Source organism: Homalodisca vitripennis, chromosome 2 (genome assembly GCF_021130785.1).
Source record: "Homalodisca vitripennis isolate AUS2020 chromosome 2, UT_GWSS_2.1, whole genome shotgun sequence".
Taxonomy (NCBI): Eukaryota; Metazoa; Arthropoda; class Insecta; order Hemiptera; family Cicadellidae; genus Homalodisca; species Homalodisca vitripennis.
In genome coordinates this window covers 215,718,433-215,740,179 of record NC_060208.1, presented here as the reverse complement: position 1 = coordinate 215,740,179, position 21,747 = coordinate 215,718,433, and the positions used below count along the sequence as shown (strand labels likewise).

Here is a 21,747-nt window from a genome sequence, read left to right as displayed (position 1 = left end):
TCATAGCAGGAACCCTAAGAATACCAATGTAAAATTTTAGCAGGTCGTTGAATTGTTTACGTAAAAGCAAAACAAACCAAAATGTTCCTTTCAAATTTATAACATTGATTGAATGTCTCCATATTTTAGTAAATATGTGTTTATTTCAATGAAAATGTGAATGAGAATATAAAAAATATGTTTCAAAACGTTACACAATGAAAAATAAATGGTTACTTATATTTTCGTTACACTTGGTTGCCTGGTGGTAATAAAACAAATCTCACAAAACATTTTACCTTTATACTTTGGAAAATTAATATTATGGTTTCATGGAAGAACAACTAAAAAACTAGTAGCTTTGTATGAATAGTGAATTGTTATTTAAATAAACTTAAATTGAATATGCTAAACCGTGTATATGTTTAATGTTTAATATATTTATATATAAAGTAGATATGGATATGGGGATTCTAGCGCACTTTAGGTGGTAAACAGAAATTAAGAATAAAATACTCTTCAAAGGACCATACACGAATCTGAGAAAATCAAACAATAAAGGCAATGAAAAAAATTAAGGAATCTATAACTGTTCAGGTTTGGTTATAATTTCGCTTAACCTGTTTTTAATGAACAATCTGAAAATCGAATGAAAACTCTTTAAAATATTTTAACAATCAATTAAAAATGGATATTCTACGAGGTTAATAGTGCCGCATTCTTTACCTTTAATAGTTTTTTTCCAGTAACTTTTAAGTATAATTTATCATTTCTTTTTTTTATCATCTGGAACTTTTAGAAATTAATTTGGCAAATGAACTTTGAAATCAGTTCTGCAATGATCGTTAGTTAATCCATATGTATCTTTGGTTTTCTAGAAATTCACAATGTTATATTTCTTATAAAACAATTAATTTCTTTTATTCTTTAAAATTTAAATTACCAACTTCATTCAAGTCTTGTAAGTCCATTTATTACGAGAGACATTTATATTAGAAAATATTTGTTGTGTGGAATAATTTTATAACATCAAGTAAATATAAAAAGTCAACAATTTCTAAAAAAAAACAATGAAAAATCTGTTACTGCAAATCTCTTATATTTAGTGTAAAATCTGTTTAGAATCTAGTCTATAAAGAAAATTATCAAATCTATATGGCATCAAAGAATAATCGAGTACAAATGTTTTTCAAATATGCTTCCGATCAATGTACTATCTATTACATACGATGTCAAATCTGTTTCGAGAGAGTGCTTCGTAAAAGAGCTTCGTAAGAGAGCTTTGTGAGCTTGCTTCGTAAGAGAACTTCGTGAGACACTGTAAGAGTGCCTCGGAAGACTATTTAGAATCAATGTAAAATCTATATATGAGTAGAATATTTTATATTCATTGGAGATACATATACGTTACACTCATTGATTGAAATGAGTCAAAAATGTACTTATTTAAAAAATAAATAAATGATCATTTATAATTTTTGGGATAATTTTATTACCTTAAAAAATAATGTAATTCATGTAAAAATAATAATTTTTAACCTGTGAAAACTCACAGGTTAAAAATATATATATATTTTTTCAGCTTATACAATACAAAGTTTATAATTAATTTTAAAATTATATTTGTGTAAAATATATTTTGGAACAATTTAGGAATACTAAGCAGTCCTCTCTCTCAAATAGTGCAGCTAGATAATATGTTTCAGTTACGTATACTGAAAGGTTTAAAGTAAAGTTGGCTATGGTCTTATAATGAAGGACTTCATTCTACGAAATTAAATATCTGAGTGTTGGTATTTTGTCTGGTGTTATTATTAGTGTTCTGTTAGCTGTAATGGTAAAAACCATGAGTATGTTTATCTTCCTAGACAATAGAGGAAATGTTAGATCTTGTTTACTCAACACTTTGGTCACACCTTAGCGAACCTATAGCGTATTAGCCCAGAGAATATCGTCCTCACTTGTCAGGTCCGGTACAGATAAAGAGTAGATTTGTGAAGTGCTCTTGACTGATGTATTTTTAAAGAGTATTTGGGAATTTTCTATCGCACTCAAGATAATGCTTGGAGGCCATCTGACCCAAAACTCAATATAAAATGGACGTTCGATAAAATCCACTACACATCGTTTACAGAGTCCTGAGGTCCAGACAGTTTACGGTAAGTGTGGTTGGTTTCTTCATTGCACTTTTCATACAATATTTCTCTACAATATAAATCCAATGAAACTGTTTTTGTTTGTTTGTAGTGTTGTAAAGGTTTCTTGGCGATTAGCATAAAACCTAAATAGAATATACTTACTCGTAATATAATTTGATATCACTAACTTTTATTACATGACATATATTATAATTAAAGGTATTAATGTATTTCACAAGAACAAACAATTTGTGGTGACAATGTTTTTTAAGTTTTATGATAAATATAAAACTACTTTGGTAAAATCTGAACCTGAATTCAAAATTTAATTTTTCTTCTTAGTTTTGTTAGTGTTCAGGTTCAACAGCGATCGTTTTAATATATAAAGTTCTAAAAATATATTTCATAAAAAGAAAGGTTTTGTTTTCGACACCAATAGCGTATTATTTAGACCAATAGAATAAAATTATGCAGAGGCTGTTATCTGATAACAAATTGAAGATCAAATTGTCATTTCCAGGTGAACATGAAACTCTTACTTCTCTCTGCCCTGGTGGTCGTCGCCCTCTCACATCCTCTGGAAGTGTCCGAGGAAGATCATGCCCAATGGGAACTGTTCAAGGTAATACAGAATACATTTAGACCACGAAGGTTATGTAGAATTGTATAGAACATAGTGCACTCTTTCCCTCAAAGCATGATTATGATCTCGTGTTTATAATCAGACGGAACTATGCCTCGTAGGAGTAGAGTAGGACAAGAGTTGGAGGATATACAGCTGTCTCCAACTGCAGTTAGATTATATTAATAAAAATTATTAAAGTTCTTAACAATATTACTGTAACAGCACTATACACATACTACTTGCTGTAGTTTCATTGGATAGATCAAAGTGAAATCAACTAGGTCTATATAAAATGTTTCTGTTTAAAGAAAAAAAGAAATACATTTATTTCCAGCCATAAACAACACATTAAACATCCATAGTAACTGATTATAGGAATAAGATGCTCGCATGGGTCGTAACCTGTGCGCGACAGTCGAGTCCAATCAGTCCACATTCATTTAACTAAGTGATATATTTAAAATAATGAACAGCAACTTTTACACATTCTTTGGTTTTGAAGTGGAAATAATAGAAGCAATATATCTGGCCGCACAGACTGTGGCTCCAAGTATAGCAAGGTACAAATATGTAGTAGAATTATAATTCATTAAGGGCATAAATAGTTTGCTCTGCGTAACTTATTTCCAAATAGCAAACATTCCACGCATGATTGATTTCAGAAACAGACACAATCACAAGGTTTACCTAGTACCACCTAATTTGCGATACATCGACACACACACACACACACACACACACACACACACACACACACGTACGCACGCACAACACACAGGCTCTATATAATAAGTGTCTGTAAAATTTATAGATTTATTGATTCTTGTTGTTTTAATACCCGAGTTAATCTGTGTTCTTGTAACGTATAAGTGGTTGGTTAAAAAAAATATTTTCTTCAATTTTAAAAATATATAAGATTATTGTTCTTGCATGTAACTGAGTTATATTAAAAACCTTGAACTCATTAAATAATAATTCAGAAGAGTAATTAGTTGGTTTTTGTAATGCCGCTTTCATAATGGCTTTCAGTGAAGTATATAATGGTAGACGAATAGTTTTATATGCTCCACCCCAATAAAATAATACCAAATTGTAATAATGATTGTACATATGCGTGATAAACTGTTTTCATCAAAGCTCTGTTGAACTAGAGTAAGGAAAACAGTAATCAACCACTACACTAATAATATTATAGTATATAACATAGTTTTATATGCATGTAGTACGTCTTAATAATAAGGTTATGAAGTATTTTTTGTAGAGTAATATGCAATTTCTTAAAAATAATACAAACATATATAAATAGCTTTAAGAAAATTTATATTGTATATATTTTTTTCAACAAAATCTTTCTTAATTACGTGTAACAAGAGTAATGTAAACAGTAAGAAACCACTAGACTTATAATAATATAGTATGTAGCGTAGTTATACACAGTGGCGTAGCTACCTTGGGTGGCACCCGGTGCTGAAGTTGGTGGTGTCACCCTTTCGAAAGTAAAAAGCAATAAATTTTATATGATAAAGGTCAGGATGTAATTTTTTTCTATTATCTATCACTATATAATAATACACGTTTATCAATTCACGCCAACCAATCACAACACACTTCACGAAACAAATGAGAAATGTTTCAACTGAAAGGTCAAAGATCACAAGTACTGGACGGGGAATCCCCCACGACAGCGTCAGCCTCTTGCGTGGGAATCCCCGAATTATACATAGAGTTGAGCTAGTGCTAGTGGGGGAATCCCCGAAAATGACATTTTTGTGCTAGAGATTTATTTTTTGTTTGTTTGTACATTGTTCTTAAAGTTGGAAGACTAGGTGGGTGTCACCCCAAAAAAGGTAGGCACCGGTGCGGCTAGCCCCCGGCCGTCCCCTTTTGCTACGCCACTGGTTATACATGAATTTAAACGTTCTAATAATAAAAATATATAAGAAGAAAGCCTTTATTATGTAGAATAATTTGTAAATTTTTATTATTCTTATAAAATCTTCATACAGAGTATCGATTTGGCAGAATTTAACATCAAAATTTATAATTGGCCGCTATTTTGAAACGGTTACAGATAATTTGTTCATATTCTTTTCTCAAATGGGTACACAAAAGGTTCACACAACTGCAAAGTTGCATAACTTTATCTTTACTGGTATAAAAAATATAACTTTATTGGTAAAAATCACATACAGGCAGATAGACGGAAAACTAAAGAACAAAATACTACAATATTGGAACACCTTTAGTAAACACCCTGTGAAAATATTCTATGAAATAGTTCTCCTTTTATTACTTGAAATGAAATAAATTAGCAATATTAGCTTATGATATCTGTTACTTTAAAAATCTAGTTAGCTTATACTATATGTTTCAACAGAATATTGTATCAAATAAAGATTTAATACATTTTTTAAATTTCAATTCTATTGCATAAATGTACGTTGCATTGAAGTCACATTTGTAAAATATTCAAACAAAGGTATTTATTTACAGCTATAGACACTAAAAATGGTATATGTAAAGGTTAGGTTATATTAAAAGTTCAAATTGTTGGTATTTAAAATCTAATAGAAACTTTTTATTTAGGTGGCCCACGAAAGAGAATACGATACACCAGAAGAAGAACTGAAAAGAAAGAACATTTTCTTGGAAAACCTGCAGTTTGTACGAGAGCACAATGAAAAGTTTGAAAATGGTGAAGTTACTTTTGATGTAGAAATCAATAAATTTTCCGATTTGGTAAGTAAATAAACACTCAGATGTTTTCAGCAAATAATGATAGGATGCTATGAGATATGATAATATCTAATTTATGTGAGATAAAATTTTATTAAATATCTCAAACCAATGCTTTATGCTTTTTTAATACGTTGATTTTAATTTAAAAAGCGCATATAACGACGACATTTTCAGTACATGTTTAAATTAAAAGTAATATTTTACAAATACGGTGGAATCGAATTACTTATATTTATAAGTAAGTAGATATGAATATGGGGTTTCTAGCTCACTTTTGGGACAGACGGTAAATCAATGTAAAATACTGTTCAATGTACCATAAAGGAAGCTGAGAAATAACACAGCAAATCTCAATGAAAAATTAACCGAATCTACAGTCGTTCGTCTCCAAAAGCGATCGGTACATTACTATCTACTCTGTGGAATGAAAAATTAACCAAATCTACAGCTGTTTGCTTCTACTTTCTTAAGCTGTGCTTTGTAAAATGTTGTCAAATCTGCTACGAATAAAGGAAAAATCTTCGAAATCTTAATAAAATTTAATCAATTTAAAACATTTTTACTAAAAACATACTGTACTTTAATAAAAAACTTTTCTACTAAATAAACAACATGAACTCACCAAAGTCTCTACAATTTCTAGCATTAAAACAGTGCAACAAAGATGAATTCAGTGAATTGCCGGTTTATTTTCAACAACAGTTGATACCGTCTTCGATACTTTCCTTAAATGATACAGAATTCAAAGAACTTGTAGAGTCTTTTGCAGAAAGAACGAAAACTGCACACGTGTACACACAAAAAACGAAAAAAAATAAGGGATTATATATTTAATATAATTACGAAAGATATTGAAAAGAAAGTAAAAAATAAACAAACAGAGAGTTTTCATCGTTTTTTTATGAAATTTTTCCCATATTATACGTTCTTTCAAGATAATCAAGACTTAATTGATGAATTTCTTAGGAATTTTTGTAAGTATCAAGATTTATCAACACAATTCATTAAAGAGCATTATAGAATTTTTCTTATAGAATATAGCCACATTTTGTGTGAAACAAAACGTATTACTGTAGATAATATTCCATGTGATTCCTATGAAGAAAGACACCAACTATGGTTATCAAAACAGTACTATGACGTGGGGAGGGCCTGCAAGTTTTAGAGTTAAGACTTTATTCTACAAAGTTAATTGTTATAATTTCTTTATCTTTAATAGTCTTCTTTCCAGTAACAACCAAGTGTAATTTTTCATTTTTGTTTAATTCTTTAATCTTTTTCTCATCCAAAACAGTCAAAAATCTGTTCGGCAAGTGTACTTTACAATCTTCCAACTCGGCAATTATTGTAAACCCGAATTTATCTTTCATTTTCTCCAAATTCAAGATTCTATGTTTCTTCCTTTCTTCCAATTCATTTAACTTCTTATACTCTTTAAACTTACATTCTCCAATATCATTTAACTCCTTCAAGAACTCCATTTAAATAGAAAAAATTCAAAGTCAAAAAGTGCAAAACCATTTCTCGGTCGACCTTTTCTCCTCCCTCTGTCTCTTTCTCTCTCCCTCTCTTTTTATGCCTATGACACGATCACTTCTGCCGTTTATATGCTAGGATCTATATTCAGGCTAGAGAGAGAGAAGAGCGAGATACGGATAGAGAAATGGTTCCGGAATACGATCTGAATACTTCTGAACTTGGTGTTTCTCCGCTATGGCCACTCGCATTGAAACAGTTCAGAAGTAAACTTCCTAACCGACCAAACCGAATTCGCGGACATATATACTCAGCAACACAATACAACAGCCCATCGAGAAGTAAAAATTTAAGAAATTAATTTAAAATATAATTTGAAAATTACAAGTAACAAAATGTACGCATATTTAAAATAGGTAAAATTATTTAACATTTTGAAAAAGAAAATGTTATAATAGTAAACGGGAACACAATTTTTATTCTTAAAAGCAAATCTGCATTACCGACATTTTAGTTCCGGGTGTGCTACTACAGACCGACCATCACGATAATCGCTTCGCCTGCGTCATATCCGTAGTGATATCACGCCGTGAGAGGCGCAATCGTTGGTTTACAAGCACCATTTAGATAAATAAATTTTTCTATTTAAATGGAGAGGAAAAAGGTGTCATGTCCATACTGCAAAAAAGACATTTTTGAACACCATTATGATAGACATTATAATTCTAAAATTCATCTAAAATACAAAGGCATTTATGAGAAAGAATTGAATTATTTGAGGACTTGGGCTAAAGAAAATCAAATTGTCGATCATGAAAAGATGTACAATATAGAAAAATTGCGTGAATTAAAGAAAAACTTTAAGGAAGATAAAAAAGATCTCAATCTATTTAATGATGAAAAAATTCAATCAATCGCTGAAAAATTGTCCATTGAAACAAACGATAAAACTAAGTCTGAAATGATCGAAGAAATTGACAAAACTCTTAACGAAAAACCTGAAAATATCATAGATGTTGAAGTTTTATCCTCAATACACGGTCTTTTCAAGCAATACATTTTAACAAATTTAAACGATAATTCCATGTCAATTTACAAATATCTATCAATTATGAGGCCAGAAATTAAGAGTTTAATAGAAAAATTTCAAGAGAATGTTAAAAATATGAAAGGATATCTCTCTTTGGAATGTGAATACGAAAGAACTTTAGTGAACGGTGAAACACAAACGTGTCCAATGTACTTTACTATAAAAGCAGATGAAATCTTTGACGTAAAACGACTTTATTACTAAGCAATTTAATAAATTAACACATCGAGAACAGACAAATCATCCAAATAGAGGTTCTGGATGGACATTCAAAAGTTGTAAACAATTAGTTTTGAGCCTTAATAAACACGAATTTATGAACGCAGGATCATATATCGATTTACCACAAGAGATCAAGGTAAAGAAAGCTTGTGTAAATATCAAAAATAAAGATGATTTCTGTTTTGTTTATTCTATCCGATGTGCTATTGGAAAACCTGAAAAGAATGCTGATAGAGCAAAGCAATACGAGAAATTTGTAAATGACGAGATATTTTCGGGCTTTGAGTATCCAATGTCTTTAAAAGATATACAATTATTTGAAAAACGAAGTCACAATTCCAAGTACAAATATCCAAAAATGTCTATAAATATCTACAGTTATGATGAGAAACTCAATATTGTTCCGTTACAAATTTCTGAAAAATATGATGCCGAGTTAGAAATCGATTTATTGTATGTTAAACAAGAAGACAAATCTCATTATGTTTTGATAACCGATTTAAATAAACTCGTGAGTTCTCAGTTATCCAAGCATAAGGAAAGAAAATTTCTTTGTAGAAGATGTTTAAGCCATTTCTACAAATCTGGAGATTTAACAGATCATTTAGAAATTTGCAAGCAACATGAAGTTTGTAAACCAATTATGCCATTTCCAGGTCAAACAACATCATTTACTAATTATCAAAAGAAGTTTAGCCATCCTTACGTTATTTATATGGATTTTGAGAGCATATTAGAAAAGATTCCGACATGCAAGAACAATCCACAAAGATCGACTACAACCAAGATTCAGAAGCACATTCCTTATGGTTTTACTCTATATTTAGTGTCGAATGTGACCAATCGTATGTACAAGCCGATATGTTATCGAGCAAAAAATGAAGAAGATTTGCCAAATGTTCCTACAAAATTGTTTGAAGAACTCAATAAATTATCGAAATACATAGCGAAAAAATATAATTCTAAGAACATGAAACCTATGAAATTGACAGAAGAAGAAGAAATTTCGTATCAAAATTCAAACGTTTGTCATATCTGTGAATGGTCTGCTTATGATGTTGAGTCAATTCAGTATGGTTTTACTCCTGATAGTTGGAAAGATAAGAGTTATAATAAAGTAAGAGATCATTGTCATTTGACCGGCAAGTTTCGAGGCGCAGCTCATGCATGTTGCAATCTGAATTTGAAATTTCCACAAAAACATTCCAGTTTTCTGTCATAATATGTCAAATTACGATACTCATTTGTACATAAAAGAATTGGCAAAACAGTACGGTAATGTTGATTTGATTGCAAACACCGATGAACGATATATAAATTATTCTGTAAATTCTGGATACGGGTATGAGTTTGATGGTGACAAACCTAGAAAGTTCATAAAATTCTCTTTCGTGGACACATTTAGATTCATGGCCTCGTCTATTGAAAAATTAGCGAAAAATCTAAAGAAAGAAGACTTCAAACATACAAATCATTTTATACAGGATGGAAGAATATTGAATGAAATTCTAAAAAGACAGCCAAATGACGAAGAAGAAATCTTTAAAATTCTATCTGGAAAAGGCATATTTCCCTATGAATTTATCGACAGTATTGAAAAACTTGATTACACAGAAGAATTGAGAATTCAAGATTTCTATTCACTTTTGACAGACGAGAGCATATCTGAGAAAGATTTTCAACACTACTTAAATGTTTGGAACAAATTAAAAGAGAAAAATCTAGGAAATTACTCTGATCTCTATAACATTCAAGATGTTCTATTGCTCGCTGATATCTTTGAAAATTTTAGGAATATTTGTTTGAATTGCTATAAGCTTGATCCAGCACACTATCTAACAGCTCCCAGTCTTGCATGGGATGCTATGTTAAAATTAACTAAAATCGAGCTTCAACTGATACACGATTACGATATGTATTTAATGATCGAAAAAGGTATTCGCGGAGGCATTTCTCAATGTATTAAACGATATGTGAAAGCAAATAACAAATATTTAAAAGATTTTGATAAGACAAAGCCCGAAAAACTATTTACTCTATCTCGATGCTAATAACCTTTATGGGTATGGCCTCATGCAAAGTTTACCATACGGCGATATCAAGTGGATGGATCCTAAAACGTATACAAAAGAAGAGTGGCAAGAAACAATTTTAGAACTCACTGGCGACGAAGATTATGGCTATATTCTCGAAGTCGATCTTGGATATCCAACAAATTTACTCGAACATCACAAGGATTTACCTCTTGCTCCAGAACATTTTAAAAACAAACTTTGCACAACTCTACTGGATAAAACTGAATACGTTGTTCATTCGAGAAATTTGAAGTTCTATTTGGAACAAGGTATGATTTTGAAACATGTGAATAGAGTTATTGCATTCGATCAGAAGCCTTTTATGAAAGAATACATTGATTTTAACACAAACATGAGAACCAAAGCTACAAGCGACTTTGAAAAGGACTTTTATAAGCTGATGAACAACTCAGTTTTTGGAAAATCTATGGAAAATGTGAGAAACAGATGTGATATTAAGCTTGGAAATGAAGAATTTTCAATGAAACAAGCTAAGAAAACAAATTTCATATTCTTTAACATCTTTGACGACAACTGTATAGCGAGTCACATGTACAAACAAAAGGTTAAATTTAACAAACCGATTTACATAGGATTTTCAGTTCTCGACCTCTCAAAATTGCTAATGTACGAGTTTTATTACAACAAATTAAAGAATTTTGATCCAGATTTGAATCTGTGTTACATGGATACAGACAGTTATTTCCTAGAATTGAAACGAGATCCTTTTAAAATTATTAAAGAAAATATAGATGACTTTGATACAAGTGATTATCCAAAAGATCACGAATGTTTCACTACTAAAAATAAGAAGGTAAAAGAGAAATTCAAAGATGAGTTAAATAGCGAAGTTTTAGAAGAATTTTGTGGTTTAAGGTCTAAGATGTACTCGTACAAATATCTAGATAAAAACCCAGTTAGGTGTAAAGGAATTAAGAGAAGCGTTGTAAATAAAACAATAAATATCGAAAACTTGAAGAGATGTTTGTTCGAAGATAAAGAAGAATTTAGGGAGATGACAGTAATCAAAAGCTATAAACATGAGTTGTACACCGTTACTATAAACAAGTTAGCACTGAACGCTAAAGATGATAAGAGAATTGTCCTAGAAAATAAGATCGATACAGTACCTTATGGCTATAAAAAATGAAGCGGAATCTAATATATTAGATGAGTTAAATAAACTTTGAAACTTTGACATGTAAATGGAAGATGATTTGATTCACTGCCACAAATGCAAGAAAAAAACGAAAAGTATAGATTCAAAAATCGTTCAAACTCAAAATGGATTGTATAGAATTGCTGCAAAATGTTCAAAATGTAAGACAAACAAGAGTAAGTTTATAAAGAATCCAAATCCAAAACCTGTTAAGCAAGAATTGAAGACTAAAGATGAGATAGAGATTGAAGCTCGAGAAATTCATGCACCAGTACGAAAAAAGTTTAAAAAGAGAAAAATTATAACTTTAGGAATTGACGATTTATGGGCAGCAGATTTAGTTATAATGTCTAACTATTCAGATCAAAATGATGGATTTAAGTATATGTTAAATGTTATTGATACTTTCTCAAAATATGCTTGGTCAAGAGCTATCAAAAGAAAAAACGGCAAGGATGTTTCAAAAGCTTTCGAAGATATAGTAAAAGATGCTATAAAGATCGGACATAAACCTCCGAATCTTCTTCATACAGATAAGGGTTTAGAGTTTAAAAATAAAGAATTTAACGATGTTTTGAGAAAATACAACATTAAGATTTATCATACTGAAAATGAAGAGAAATCAAGTATTGTAGAGAGATATAACAGAACTCAAAATGAGAGAATGAAAGTAATTTTTGAGATTAATAAAAACTTTAAATGGATCGATATTCTTCAAAAAATCGTAAACAATTATAACGATACAGTTCACAGCACAATCAAAATGAAGCCCAAAGACGTAGATAAAGATGCAGAAAGGAGTTATTAGAGACCGTTTTCAAGTATATTCCACCAGAAATTCACATAAAAACTAAATTTAAAGTCAATGATCATGTAAGAATTGTTAGTAAAAAACAAACATTTTCGAACAAATATAAGAACAACTGGTCAAGAGAAATCTTTGTGATTTATCAAATTAATAACACAGATCCTGTAACTTATAGTATAAAAGATTTAAATAATGAAGAAATAACCGGAAAGTTTTATGAATATGAATTGAGAAAGTCAAAGATTTTTTCTATATAAATGGAGGCCCAAAAGAAATGTTCAATGTGCAAAGAATTAAAAGGTTTTGAAGAATTTTATAAAGATAAGAATAGAAAAGATGGAATTAATTATAATTGTAAAGATTGTTATAGGAAGTATCATAAAGAGCTGTATGATAAAATAGAAAAATTAACTTTGGAAGAGAAAGAATGTCTTAAATGTAAAGAAACTAAAAAAATTTCAGAGTTTAATAGTCATCACTATAGTAGAGATAAGAAAGACTCATATTGTAAAGATTGTGTAAAGAAGAATCACCATAGATTATATTATGAAGATACTCAATGTGAATGTGGAAGAACTATAAAATGGTTAAATAATTATCAAAAACATTTACAAACAAAATATCATAATTCAAGAGTTTAACATTTTCATCGTGTAATAATTTGTTCTATATAAATGGAGTCTCAAAAGAAATGTACAAAGTGTCAAGAAGAGAATAGAAAAGACTGTTATTGTAAGGAATTATATGATAAAATGGACAAATTAACTTTAGAAGAAAAAAGTGTTACTTTTGTAAAGAAATTAAAAATATTTCTGAATTTAATAACTGGCAGTATAGTAAAGATAGAAAAGATGCTTTTTGCAAAGATTGTGCTAAAAAAATTTTCAGCGAAAGTTATAAAAACGAAATGCCTTGTGAATATGAAAAAAAAATTCTACGATGGTTACCTAGTTATGCTAAACATTTACAAACAAAATATCATAATTCGAGAGTTTAATAAAATGTAGTAACATTTTCATCGTGTAATTTAGATATTCTATAAATCAGTCGAGATTCAGTCATATTTGTAGTAAAATGATTTCCGTTGTATAAAATATTCAAAGATTCTTTCATTTGGTTATACAGATTGATAGAATTTGGTTCGTCATCAATGAACAAAATCTCTAATTCAGGATAATTTATTTTTAGATGTTTTAATCGGTTTGGTATTTCTCGTTTCTGAGCTCTGATAACGTAATAAGGATATTCCCACATGTGATTCTTCTTAATTAATACAAAAACATGGTGTTTTTTCTTATCAAAATCTTTACATACCATATCTCTCTTCATTAATTCCATTCGCAAATCTTGATTCTCTATTTTCAATGATTTCATTTCATCTTTAATTTGTAACTGTTTTATTTCATCTTTTAACTGCTTATTTTCGTTTTCAAGTTTGTACTCGCCATATTTTCTAATACTCGGTTAAAACTTCTTTTGTAACCCAATTTTTGAAGATTTTTGCCTCTTTTTTATGTGATCTTAAAATTAAAGAATAAAGTCCAGATTCATTGATAAAAACAGTGTCAGGATGAAGATTGTTAAGGGGCCATTCGAATAGCCCCTTGTTTTTTAAGTAAAAATATTGAATTTTGTCATCATCTTCAACATTTAATTTAATTGCGTTTTTTGTTTTTTCATAACCTAATATTTCACAAACATCTTTAGCCTTAAACCAGATTACATTGTTTTCGTCAACAATCGTGCAAATGTCTTTATTATTGAATGTAAGTTGATTATTGAGTAGGTCTACAACTGACTCCATTTAGATAGAAAAGAAATTTAACTAGTAATTTTTATTTCAGTATAAAGTCCAGATTCATTGATAAAAACAGGGTCAGGATGAAGATTGTTAAGGGGTCTATGGGATAGACTCCTGTAATTTATACATTCAAAAGTTGTTTTCTTGAAAATTTGAAGGTAAGAACGATTCGTTCCCCCTTGATTCATCATTCTTTCGACAATCTTAAATATATTGTTGTTTTACTCTCATTATTTAATAAATTTCCCTCAGAGTCTTGAACAGTTAAGACGATTTTTTGAATTCTTTTCATATTTTTTCTAATTGGAATATAGTCTATTTCATTCGGTTTTTCACTAATTTTTGATCCATAAGCAACATTTGGAAAAAAAGTGTACAAAATTTCAGATTCTTTGTGAAGATGTTCGGTATGATTTTCAAAACTAGGTTCAACGAGATTACAATGTACTTCAATTACATCGAACGGTCTAAATTTTGGCGTTTTATTTCCTAAATATACCTGATTTGGCTCAATAGTTTTTTGAACAAACCCTAATAAATCTACAATAATTGCTGAAAACATTATTCTTACTGGTGATTTTATTTGAATTTTATTAGAGAGATAATTTTTTTGGATTTCAAACTTGTTTTCGTCAAAGTTTAAAGATTTATCTGATTGTTTGAATGTTTTCAGATAATTTTTAAGGGAATTTTTTATTTGATCGAAAGTATAATATCCTTTGTTTAAACCATAATATTTTGTTACGTTCTTCTCACTAAATCCTATACAATAAGGAAAACTTTCACTAATATTTATTACAAAATTATCAGAATAAAAGCCGCTTAAACCGATAAAATAATTTGATTCTTCCTCTAAGTGTATAGGATGTTCCAAGTTTAAAAATAATTGAGAGCTTTCTGAAGTCAACTTGAACAGCTTCATTTTCGCAAGCGTTGCTTCAAGATGAAAATCTTCTATTTAAATGGAGAAATTTTTAAAGCAAAAAGATCAGATAAAACTTCAAACGTTTGAAGAAAATAAGAAAGATCAACCAATCAGATTGTTAATTGTTGGTTCAAGTGGATGTGGAAAAAACAACTTTATTATTGAATTTTATCTACAATAGGTTGATTCCTTATTCCAATTTGTATGTTTTTAGTAAATCTTTAGAACAAGACGCCTATAAAAAATTACAAGAAAGATTTGAAAATATTGAGAAAAACTTAAACAAAAAAATATCACATTTTTATAATGCTTCTGAGGACATAGTTCCATTAAGCGAATGTAAACCCAATTCGTTAATCGTTTTTGATGATTGTATTTTGGAAAATCAGGACGTTATTAAGGAATATTTCGTAATGTCTCGTCACAAAAATATCTCTTGTATCTATTTTTCTCAATGCTTTTCAAAGGTTGATAAACACGTTATAAGAAATAACCTGAATATGTTGTGTGTTTTTAAGCAAGATGATCACTATTCGAGAAAAATTTACAACAATTATGTGGGATCTGATATGAGTTTTAACCACTTTAATGAATTATGTGATAAAATTTGGAAAGAAGACTATGGATTTTTAACTATTAATCTAACTTTGAAGCCTAAAAATGGAAAATATTTGAATAAATTTTCTAACATAAATGCTGCTCAGTGGTCTGACAAATCTACTTGATAAAATATTTGTTACAATTATTTTTACATTATCTTTACTTTTTATTTACATTATGAAAATAACAGAAAAAACGGTAAATCTGTTCACGTTCCACGTTTTACGTTCCACGTTTTCACGTTTCGTGTTCACGTTTCACGTTTCGTGTTCACGTTCTCGTTCACGTTTTACGTTCTACGTTCACGTTTTACGTTCCACGTTCACGTTTTTACGTTCCACGTTCAGGTATTTACGTTCCACGTTCACGTTTTTACGTTCCACGTTCACGTTTTTACGTTCCACGTTCACGTTTTTACGTTCCACGTTCACGTTTTTACGTTCCACGTTCACATTTTACGTTCCACGTTCACGTTTTACGTTCCACGTTCACGTTTTTACGTTCCACATTCACGTTTTACGTTCCACGTTCACGTTTTTACGTTCCACGTTTCAAAATTTTCCTAAATAAATGGCGAACGTAACTTCTGAAGAAGCGAAAAAACTTGATCAAATCGAAAAGAAATTAATCAAAGAATTTAAAGAACAGATTCGAATAAATGAAGAAGAACAAGAACTTATTCAAAAAATCAATCAACCTGTAACTTCTGCAATAAAAAACGTTGAGGGCAAAATTGAAAATGTTTTAAGTGATAATCAAAATTTGATGAATTTGGTTCCAGTTGTACGACAATTTGCTGATATTTCGATTCCAGAATCTGAGAGTTGAATTGCCAAAATTACCATCTTCAACACCATTTAGACCTCGAATCATTGAAGACTCTACCATAGTTGAACCAATAAGTCCTGGAACAACGGATATAATAATTGGTGAAATTGGTAAAAAATTCCTTCCTAGAGTAAAAGATGATAAATTTGGTTTGTATTGGGATAAAAAAAAGAAAAGTTTTATGATTGGAAACTTACCCGTTAATTTTGAGCATAATGATATCATTATTAATGAAAAAACATATGAAGGAACTCAAGGTTTATGGAGATTATTAACAGACCATAACGCTCCAAAAGATAATTTATATTCTGAAGAAGATTTGAAAAAGTATACAGAAATTTTATGGGAATCTGACTCAATTTACAAAAATAATGATCCATCAACTAAGAAACCAAAGTCAAGTAAAGGTAAAAAATATCTCAATTTGATTAAACCAATTTGGGAAAAACGAATCGAAGGATCTGGTATAAGAAAATACAGTGATAATAAGATTGAGTACAGATATATCGACGATTTGACAAAACTCGATGGAATTATTAATTATATTTATGCTCAAGAAAAGGCTGGAAACAACAATTTTTTGAACGAAAAGAAAGCGATTAAAGATTTTATTTCGAACAAACTTGATGAAATTATTGAAAAACCTGATGGAATTAAATATTTAAAACGAGTTTTGCCGGCAATAAGTTCATCTATGATTGAAGGTAGCGGACTTTTGAATGATTTTATCAACAATTTACCTTTTGAATTACACGTAACAACTTATCAGTATCTGGGGCCTGGCACAAAACTCGAAAAAAGACTAAAAAGAGGAGATCCTGGTATAAATAAATTAGATCAAGCTGCTATGGAACACGATATTTTTTATGCAAAACATAGAGACACAAATTCCAGACATATAGCAGATAAAGTTTTGCAAGATAAAGCAATGGATAGATTTTTATCAAAAGATGCTAGTTTAGGTGAAAGATTTGTTGCGCTTCCAACAGCTGGAGCAATGTTTTTGAAGAGAAAACTAGGAATGGGAATCGAAGAGAACTTGAAATTTTAACTATATAAATGGAGGTGAACGTAAATTTCAGCAAAAATCAGAAAGAAAAAAAAATCCGCTTTTAAGAAGAAAATACCCGTTAGTATTCAATTTAAAATAGATCAACTAAAAAATGGCGAAGATAAGATATTTTTAACAAATAGACAATACAATAAACTCGAAAAACATAAGAAAAACAATAAAGGAACCAGAATAGAATTTTCTTATAATCAGTTGAAAGAACTTAAAAATGGTGGACTTTTGAAAGATTTATTAGATTTTGGAGAAAATATTCCAGTTGTTAAAAATGTTGTTCCTTATGTTCGTAAAGCTGCTCCAATCGTTAAAAAGGATGTGATTCCTATTGTTCGAAACATTTTAAATTGGTTAGATAAAGAGTTGGAAGATGTTACAGGATCTGGATTAGATGAAAAAACTTTGAATTACGTGAAATCAAACATTGAAAAAAAATTTAAACCTTTAACATTCGGGGAATTGGAAGAAATCTGCAAAAATATTAAACATTTTAGAGGAATCTTCATGAGAGATACATTACCTGAAAAAGTTAAGAAATTTGAATGTGGAATTGTGAATTTAGACTCGATTATGGGAAGTGGAACACATTGGATTTGTTATTATAAAAATGATAAGAATGCATGTTATTTTGATTCGTATGGAAGAATTGAGGACAAACCACCTATAGAATTGATTAAATATTTGAAAAAATCAAGCGTCTACTACAATGATTCTCAGATTCAAGACTATAAAGATCCCCCAATTTGTGGTCATTTATGTGTTTTTGTTTTGAATGAACTGAGTACTGGTAAAGATTTTAAAGAAGTTGTTAACAAATTATTACTTAATAAATATGGATTCACAAAATATTTTTGACGTATTTGGAACACAAATTATTCAAAATGTAGATAATAGTTTGAATTTTGATAGTTTGAGAAATGAGTTTGATAACAAGTTAGAAAATTTATTACAAAACCTTCCAGATTCAGATATGTTTGCTGTCGAGATTGAAGATTTTAAAGCAGAATATGATAACAAACTTGCAAATTTCATGAGTTCAAATGAAGTTGCTGATAAAATAAAAACATTGGAAAAAGAAGTTGATGATGGTGTAAAAAAATTATTTACCAATTTAATGTCTCATATCGAAAAAGCTGATAAAATTACTGAAGCGATCAAAGTTGAAAAGAATTATGTTAGTTTGGCTAATAAAAAAAGAATTGTCGGTGTTCGACCTGGTATTGACAAACATGATGTTGTTGTTAAAGAACAAATTTTAAAACCTCTAAAATTATCAGAAAACATCGATATTGTTGATTTACATGATCCGAATGTTAAAAATGCCTTAGATTTTAAAGGAAAAAGAATTAGCAGTGTTAGTAAAGGAATTAATCCATTTGATGTTGTTGTAATGATTCAATTAGAAGATCCTATTAAAATGTTTAATGAACTAAAACAAAATTATGAGAATCATAAACAGCATGTTAAAGATTTTACAACAGAAGTCTATGACAAGTTAGAAGCCAGAAATAGAAGATCAGTAGACGAAGTTGGTGAATTACTTGATAAAGTAAATAAACTAGAAGAAAACTTTAATACATATAAAAATAATGTTAATGAATTAGTTGGTGTAACAATTAACAAAATTCTGGAAGATTTTGATACACATTTCAATGAGAAAAGTAAACTTTTTTGAAAATTTTGGTACACGTTTCAATGAGAAAGTAACACATAATAATGAATTACTTAAAAGAATAGATGATCGATACTCTTTATATCTCGATAAAGTAAATAAACTAGAAGAAAACTTTAATAAATTTGAAGAAGATGTTAATAAATCTTTTGAAAACATTGATAACAGATTTAATGGATTAGGCGGCTATGATGACTAATTTTCCTTATATAAATGGCGCTCATATATTGTGTGAGATGTAAAGAAAAAACTGCAACAAATGATATAAAATACTATGCAAACATCAATGGAGTTAAAAGAATTTCTGGAAAATGTGCTGAATGTAACGCTAAAAAGAGCCAATTTATAAAAACTTGATTTGAAATTTTTCCCTAATAAATACAGATGGCGGGACATTACAGTGCTTTCGATCTTTTTATCATGCAACACGAAAGAGATTTGAAAAAAAGAACATTGGGATGACATTTCTCAAAAATATGAATTATCCGAAGATATGATGAGATTATACGTAAACAAATTGAATTGGTATAACATTGCAAAATATCAAACTCTGTCCCCAGAGTTCATTCAAGAAAATATACATTATCAATTAAAAGATCATATGTCTGTTCTTTGTCTCTATCAACACTTGAGTATAAAGTTTTTGGATGAAAATAAAGATACAGTTGATTGGAACAATATTATAGATAGCGGTTACTATCCTGTGCAAATTTTATTGAAATATGTGACCGAGATCGCAAAATTTAAGGAAGAGAATCCTGAATATGACGAAGTAGATCATTAAAAATGACTCTAATCTTTTTAATTATTTTACTAAAATTTATATCTTTTCTTATAAAAACGTACATTAGATCGATGAAAAAATGATATCTTTCTTATACATGATGTTTAAAATTTCTAAATTTTCTCTTATTAAATGGCGGACTACAGAAAATATGCTAGTGATATTGAAAGGGCGGAGTTTAAAAATTTCTATCCAATTAGTAAACAACATTTGAATGAACCGAATAAAAGAACTGAGTTTAATATTGATTTTGGAGATAACTTTTGCTCGTCTAACTTCCAGTTTTATATTTCTGTAACTTTAACAAAACAAGATGGTCAAGCATATCTTGGAACTGATAATGTTAGATTAATCGATAATTTTATACCGTTTTTATTTTCTAAGATTGAAGTAAGAAAACACAATAAATTGATAGAAGAAGTCGAAAACTGTGGCCAATTAAGCACAATTAAAGGAACTATTTCGTATTCAAAAAGTGATGTTATTTCTCAAACTTCTAATGGCTTTGAATCAGATTTTAAATTTGGTGTTTTTGAAGCAGCTGGAAATTTATCTCATTTTGGATTAGGATTTTTTTGAAAATGTTACTATTCCGATCTATAAAGGAGGATTTTATCTAAGTTTTATAAGAGCAGAAGACGATGATGTGATTCTGAAGACTGCAACTGGAAATGTTATGCCTGTTGATGGAAAAATAACAATTACAGATTTTTTTATTAGAGTTCCAATGATTGATTATAAAACCACGAGTAAAATTAGGTTGATTGATGAAATTACAAAAAGTCAAAACATTATGTTTAATTTTCTAGATTGGCAATGTATTGAACAAAAAGGTATTTCCGGAACAACTTATTCGTTCGATATTACAAATATTTATAGAAATATCTTCAATCCCAAGTTCGTTATCATAGGTTTTCAAACAGATAGACAGAATAATCAAGAAAAAAATCCTTGAAAGTTTGATAGTTTGGATGTAAAAAATATCAGAGTAAAATTGAACGGTTCTTATTATCCAGATGAATTACAAAATTTAAACATTTCAGGAGGTCTTTTTCAGAATCATGTATCAGATGTATCAAGATTTTAAGAAAGTTTACTGTAATAATAAGGAAATGTATTACAATCCTAAAGAATTTTTAGCGAATAGACCTGTTTATGTCATTGATACAACAAAGAGTTTGACAAATATTTCTGGTTCAAAGAACGATATAATTATCAATATGGATTTTCAAAAAGCTGTTACAAACTCGACATGTTATGTGGTTGTGGTTTCTGAGAAATTTTTAGCCTATGATGTGATTAAGAACGATATTAGAGAAATTCAGTAAAAATCGCGTTATTTTCACTATTATTCGTCGGATAGTTTTAAAACTTTACAGAATTGTTAAAGACATTGATAAAAGTATTCATTTTAAATTGCAGTAAAAAACTTTGAAAAATAGTGATGATATTAGGAAAAAACTATTTCAAGGTCATGGACCGGAAGTGATGATTTTACAAAATACTTTAATATTTACTGAACATATATACCAAATTTCATCAGAAAAGCTCCAATAGTTCTCTAGATATAAGAGTTTAAATATAAGGGATGATTGGGGTAGATTTTGAACATTTTGTTATTTTCATGAAATTTTAAGTAGAACTCGCTTGTTTTTGAAGTTTCAGATTTGTCTGATAATTTTTTATATTTTTTATGAACATTAAGAAATAGGGGATGATTTCACCCTTATGGATAAGTTAAGTCGAAAGAGTTAAGTATT

General features: G+C 29.4%; 1 protein-coding gene across 1 annotated transcript in view; it reads left to right on the top strand.

Annotated features, from left to right (window-relative positions):
* LOC124355993 (procathepsin L-like) overlaps window positions 1-21,747 on the top strand; it is a 37,358-nt gene that overhangs the window by 4,389 nt on the left and 11,222 nt on the right. The window contains exons 2-3 of the mRNA XM_046807139.1: window positions 2,638-2,739; window positions 5,329-5,481. Of these exons, the coding sequence (XP_046663095.1) occupies window positions 2,638-2,739; window positions 5,329-5,481 (255 nt within the window). The remainder of the gene's footprint in view (window positions 1-2,637; window positions 2,740-5,328; window positions 5,482-21,747) is intronic.